Here is a 6,849-nt window from a genome sequence, read left to right on the forward strand (position 1 = left end):
CCGAAAGTTACATCAAGTCAAACCCCAGTGTATGCCTTTTTAATACACAACCTAGCATCCCCTCCAGGTAACACTCCCCATCTCCTTCCCTACGGCGTGGTCGAATCTGTAATCCAGAATGGTCTTCGTGGAAGAGTTGCAGCTAAAAAGCCATGACATTATAATACCTTGAAAAATACCTCACGACATAAAACAAGGCCACGCGACCTCAACTATCAAACAGAAACATATCAGAGGTATGCTTTTTGGCTTTTTTTTCTTGGCTGCAAATCGAAGACACCCTCTTTCTGGCCAGACTTGTCCTCTTGGACAGTAGATGGTCTGTTACCGTTCGGCTTCCCAGCCCTAATTCCCCACATGGTTTCTTGCCAGTCCTTAGCGGAGTTGTCACTGCTGGACATCTTCCGCTTTTCGAAGGGAATGAGCTTGTGTGTTTACTTGGTCCCGATCCACTTGTCTACAATACCTCTCCTTCTCGTATATGGTACACTTTGGTGCAAGTGTACCTATACGAAATGGATGCTTTTTGAAGGCAAAGGGTATACAACCTCCCCTATTTGATTGGGCCTTTTAGACTTTTTCAGTGTAAATTGATAGAACAGAAACAATCTTTATAGTTTTGAAGCATTCTAGTTTACTATTTTTTTTCACACCTGCCTACGACTTATCACCGTCACTGTATGCATCCAACGGTTTAATACATGAAATGGTCATATATATATACATACACTTACCGGCTCAAAATTTGGGTCACTTAGATTTCCATTGCACTTCCATTATAAGACAGAATACCAGCTGAGATAATTGGCATTGGTTTTTTAACACAGGGCGCAGTTTTCAGATTGCATTATGTGCTGACATATTGCAATAGTTTACCAAGGTGTTTGCTAGTTAGTTTTTTTAAATGATATCAGATTAGTAAACATATGTGTCCTTGGATGATTGATGAATGTTTGGTATAATGGGTAATGTAGATAATTGCATTAAAGATTATCAGCCCCCCCACTCAGATCAGCTGGTATGTCTGTCTATGATGGATGGTATGGACATTTGTCGGAGTGAACCCCAAACTTTTGACGCTTAGTGTACATACCCATACACACAACACACCACACTACACACATCACCACACACACTACACACTACACACATCCACACACACCACCCACCACACCTCACACAACACACACACACACACCCATCTTTTTAACATAGGTGTTTACCCCTGAATGTGGTTTACATTTCGCTAAAGAAAGTTACAGTCTCTGATTTAATTCCTCACACACTGCCAAGAAATCAACAAAGGAGAAAAAGAGAAGACAAAACATTTGCATAATACTGTTAACTGCTTTCAGTTTTTTTTGGGTTTGAAATATTACAAATTACTATTCAAATGAGACTACACCTCCTTTTGAAAACTAAAACAAGGCATTTTTATGTTAGGGTTGTTCTGCTTTTCCACAATTTTCTTGTCTACAAATAAAAACTATGATTATCACAAAACTACAAAACAGAATGTTTCAGCCGTTTACGGTTTCATAGATTTCGGGGTAATTTTTCAACTCAGTATCAAGGCAGACCACATCAACACTCTCACCCGTTATGATTGTGATAAGACCGGCACATCTAGCTGTCTTTCTAAAAATAGGCATTGTCATTTACACTGCAAGCATCGCGTGGTTCCAGGGCAAATTGAGGTCAGAAGAACCAGTCTCAACGAGTTGAGAGGGAAGCCCATTGAAGCCCTGGCCTGGCTGTCTGTGTTCAGCATTCCTTTACCACACAGTCCTGAAGTTGCCTGAATCAATCCCTGAAAACACAGAAAAAAAACCACCCCATAGGGAACATGTACTTTAAAATGCCAACTAATATACGGGTCTTTGTACTCCAAACTAGAATGTCATTGTATTTTTATTTAAAAGAAAAAAGTGATGTGATGATTGTTTAATTTTCCTGTGGTAAAGGTTTCGAATGTAAATGTTCAGTAAATGAATACACACGTGCAGAAAGGAATCAAGTTCTTATTTGACTTTTCGAATAGGGTGGTGGACAATCCTGATACTTCCGCCTGCTTTGCGATTCTCGCTAGAAAACAATTTTGATGCTCAATTCTTGATAATTAATTAACTCAATTGTCTTTTTTTTATGTTTAAGTTTTTAGTTAAACAGCTACTGTCTCAAGACTTTTCTACTACGCGATCCCTTACAGGACTCAAAGAGGATGGGAATAATTGACAATCAATTGTATGTAGTCAAGAGTGCAGAATCCATCACAAACTAAATCCTAGGATTTACTATATATATATATATCTTCTCTTATACTATATACTCTATATATCACTTTCTTTTTTTTTACCACGCATTGACAATGGACCTAATCGGCCTTGTGGCACTTTTGAGGTCTCGCGGCGGAAGAATCAAGGGTTAGCCGCCGATACGTGAATCGGATCCTGTGCAGCCCCAGAGATTCCTCCTGCACTCAAAAGTTTGCTTGTTGAATAACAGTGCGTTTTGATGGGCGGCGGGCAATAAGTGGAACACCAGGTCCGGCTAAGATTGCTTCCTCCCGAAGCCGTACCTACGGCGAACTCGACTTGAATGTGCCGGCTCCCGGAAAGCATAGGCAGCGCTGAGCGTCAACAAGGACAACGGAAATGCCTTATGAAAAGAACCTGGACGAGGCGCCCTGGCCCGCAGCTACGGGGGGATGGGCCGCGGGCTTGTGGCTCACTCGGTCCGTGCTCCGACCCAAAAGGGGGGGCGAGGTGAGGGCCCCAAATACAGCCAAATAAACTCATATGATAACAAAACCCCCAAGCACAGTAAACAAAACATACAAACGTTTTTTTTTGGCAACAGCAAAAACAACAATCCTCCCGGCAAGCTGCGTGGGTAAAACTATTTCCACCCCGCTAATGGTGCGGAAACAATCGGGTCCATGAAATCCTGTAAAGTGCTAAAAAAAAATTTTTGCAAAACAATAATACTACGATCAAAAAAAAGCTAGGGGGGAGTGCGGTCTCAACCTAGGGGTGGCCCAAGCCGCAGGGCCAGGGCCCCAGAGGCCCCCCCCGTTGTCACTGGTTGGGGGCTCAACGACCCGGGGAGGACGAAATGGCAGGAGCGAATAACCAGGAACAGCACAGTGGCTGGGTTGGGGGGCACCTGCAAATGGGCCCCCCAGGGCAGCCCCATGCGCCCCTCCCAGGCCAACAGATTCGGCGGGGGGGGGGCCCACCTCTGGTCATCCGTGCTACCGGGGGAACAGCCTCCACAAAGCCTCAGTCCGGCTGATGCTGCTCCGCGGAGTGGCCCCGGGTCTGGCGCCACCGGGGCGGGTGCCCATAATACGCCCACACGATAGCCCCTATGGGCGTTTCTTTTCCATGCTCCATGGCCACTCTTCCTACAGATAACCAGTAAAAAATGAAAAAAAGTCTTCTTTTCTCAGGGTATCTCGCAGGCGAGGACCAAGAACACTTTCAAAAAAATCCCATGTGGGCGGTTTGTGGAACATTTTTAGTTGTGGCTGCCTAAAATATGCACACTTGCAGCGGGCACTTTCCTTGGTCTTCCTTGCAGGGTGGGGGTTCCCTCCAACCTGGCCCCCGCAACTCCCTCTCTAAGGGAAGGAGGGGGGCGAAAATAGCGACTATAAAAATCAATGAAAAAAAGGGAGATAAACAAAAGTATCTAAATAAAGTACGAAAAGGTGCAGTACCTAAAAAAAGGTGAAAAAAAGTGCTCGCGGGGGGTAAAAAAAAGGGATGAAGAATGTGAAATAACGCTGCTAACCAAAGTGAAGGTTCTGCGGGGGGGGTAAAGAAAGTCTCGGAAAAATTGCTCGAAACAAAAACAAAACTAAAATTCGTCGGAAAGATCGATCAAAGAAAGCATAAAAAATGGACAATAGATCAAGGGTTTCTTTGAAATAATCAATGGTGCGATAATTAAAAAGTCGGTGGAAAAAATAAAAATACACAATAAATACTCGAAAAAAAGTGGTTAGATCTGGGGGCCGGTCTTCCTCGTTGGTGAAACCTAACATAGGGTGGGAATGTCGCGCTTTAGGTGCGGGATACAAAGCGTAAAAAAAAAAAATAATGCCGTCGTGAAAAAAATCTGTGGGGCGTGGGGGGGAAAAAAAGTTGAAACTAAAATTCTAACCTTTTCCCTGCTGTGTGGGGTGGGGTCAATAATTCTGGTTCGCGTTCGCGGGGTCGGGTAAAAACAATACAATCGGCCGGGCGATGAAATTCTCCCGTTCTGCCATCGAGGGTTGTCATTGGGTGTCCTCTCAATAAACTAAAATAACAATAAACAGGAAGCGGGGCGGATTCCTCTTGCTAGGTCTCAGGCGGGAAAACGGGGTCGGTCGGGTAAGCGGTGTAACCTGTATCAAGGTAAAAAAACTGAAATATCTCTGGGTCGTTTGCGGGATACTGTGGAAAAAAATCAACGAAAACTAATCCATCCGCGACTGCTGTAGAGAAATGGAGGGGGTAAAAGGAGAGAAGCGGGCACAAAAAGAAAAGGGGGGAAAAGGGAAGAGGTGGGGAAAAAAAGGAAAAAAAAAATATGTGGGAAGTCCAGCGGACAAAAAATGGCGGAGATACAAGGGAGAATACAATGTGTTGGGGTGCGAAGTGGGGGCGTGGTGCGCTGCTAACGGGTGGAAAGGGGTCGGGGGGGGGGAAAAAGGTGCAATGGGCGGGGCAGGCGAAATTTGCATAAAAATGAAAAGGGAACGGGATCTCGGAAATCTGCTGGAACGTGGGAGTGTCGGGGGGAAAGAGCAAGAAGAAAAAATCTTAAACGTTTATCTGAAATTGAATCATCGTCCTTCGTCTGGTTCCTCCGGGCTGCCTGTGTCGGATCACAAGGGGCTCAAAAAAGGGGAAAAAAAAAAGGAAAATTGTAACAAATAGTTGGGGGGGGGATAATGTGCTCAGGGAAAAAAAAAAAGCGGGTCGACCCGGCGGCTTTAAGTACATGTCTCGAACCGCAGGGAATAAAGCGCGGAAGGAGGGATAGGGGGGGATAAAAATGGGCGAAAGGGGTGTTGGGGGAAAAAAAAAAAATGGGGGGGCAGGAGGGTGGGGGGCGCGGCGGGGAGGGTGAACGAGAAAGAAGAACACAACATTATACGGTCGAAAAGAAGAGAAGGTCAAGGCATTAAAGGAGGAAAAAGAAAAAGGGAGCGACGGGCTGAACAAAAAAAAAACAAGAAAGAAACAACAAACCAATACAAGGAGGGAGAGGGGGAGGAAAAAAACAAAAACACAAACATCACAAAAAACAGAAAATCGGACTGCAGAACTAAAGCGGACGACAGCAAAAACGAGAACAAAGGGGCGAAAAAAAAGGGAAAACCAAACAGGGGAAACATGACGTAAAGCAGCTAAAGGGGAGTGCTGGGGGCCTTCAAAAGGAAAAAGTCTGGGGTAACGGGGACATGTGGCAAAAAAAAAGGGATATTGGTTGCTGGAAAATCGACAAGAGTTCAATGCACAGTCACTAACATCAAAATTACGTGAAAAAAAAAGAAAGAAAAAAAAATACAACGAAGGGAAAAACATCTCTTACTTAGCATGTCCGATATCCCTTCCTTCAACAGTTAAAAGTACACTACATACCACGTGACATACTCTGCATGAAAATGTTTTTTAGTAAAAGTATGTAAGGATCCTCGAAAATTGGTAAAACGTAGATATCATATACTATAGATATATATAATATATATATATATAGTCTATATACAGTAGTCTACATATGATATTATATATAAAAGTAAGGTTATTCCTGTTGTATAACCACATGTGTTTATGTCAGTCACTAAATGTTTAAAAAGTAACTAGTACTAAAAGCTTTCAATGAATTATTTGAATATATATATATATATATATATATATATATATATATATATATATATATATATCATACTTTTACAATTTTTCTGATGATCCTTACATACTTTTACTAAAGAAACATTTTCAATGCAGAGTATTTCTACAGTGGTATTAGTTACTTTTACTTAAGTAAGGGATCTGAATTGGTTAAGGTGATTTTTTTTTTTTACTTAATTTTGTACAATTTATGTGATGTTATGATCTTTGTGATAGAACTAGACTAAACAGCTGTACCCAGACTGACGGAGCTGTGTGTTTGTGCTCTGCAGGTGTTGGTGGTCCGCTTTGCTTCTCTCTTTGACGTCAAGGAGCGCACCGTCACCTTCCTGGGCGGGGAGAAATACTGCGTGGACACGCTGAGGGCCATGGGGGCCGGGGACCTCCTCAACTCCATGTTTGACTTCAGCGAGAAGCTCACTAACCTGGGCCTCAGCGAGGAGGAGATGAGCCTCTTCACCGCCGTGGTTCTGGTCTCTGCAGGTGGGTTGGATTTGGTCCCAGCAGCAATACAACGCACACCCCGTTAAAGGTCCCATATTGGACAACGTTAGATTTCCAAGTCTTTGTTGATTAAAAAACAGTTCAAGGAGCTGTGTTTCCCACAGAATTACGTTAATTTTGCAGTGGGGGAATGCTGCATTCTAATACATTTTCAGGCACAAATTTATGGTAGCTCTGTGTCCAACAGCAGTGGTTTCTCACTGTGCCGCATGGTCACCTGGAGAGTCCGGTACAGTCTGACTCTGCAAACGGAGATCCCATCAGCGCTATACAGTAGTGACTGTGGATGAGAGGGAGGCCGGCTGTTTTGTTGCTCTTGATATTCCTTTGACGCCAGCTAAAACCTCTTTAAAGGACGCCAAAACTTTCTCTATGCAGGAAAAACTATTATTAAATACCGGTAATAAATTCATAATAGGCAAGGCAAGGCAGCTTTATT

The 6,849-nt window shown here is 43.5% G+C and overlaps 1 protein-coding gene across 2 annotated transcripts in view; it reads left to right on the plus strand.

Annotated features, from left to right (window-relative positions):
* The window catches only part of nr1d2b (nuclear receptor subfamily 1, group D, member 2b), a 37,229-nt gene that overhangs the window by 14,398 nt on the left and 15,982 nt on the right, over nt 1-6,849 (plus strand). For both annotated transcript variants that reach the window (XM_032511249.1, XM_032511250.1), the window contains one exon: nt 6,179-6,389. In XM_032511249.1, the coding sequence (XP_032367140.1) occupies nt 6,179-6,389 (211 nt within the window). The remainder of the gene's footprint in view (nt 1-6,178; nt 6,390-6,849) is intronic.

This window comes from Etheostoma spectabile, unplaced genomic scaffold (genome assembly GCF_008692095.1).
Source record: "Etheostoma spectabile isolate EspeVRDwgs_2016 unplaced genomic scaffold, UIUC_Espe_1.0 scaffold340, whole genome shotgun sequence".
Lineage (NCBI taxonomy): Eukaryota > Metazoa > Chordata > Actinopteri > Perciformes > Percidae > Etheostoma > Etheostoma spectabile.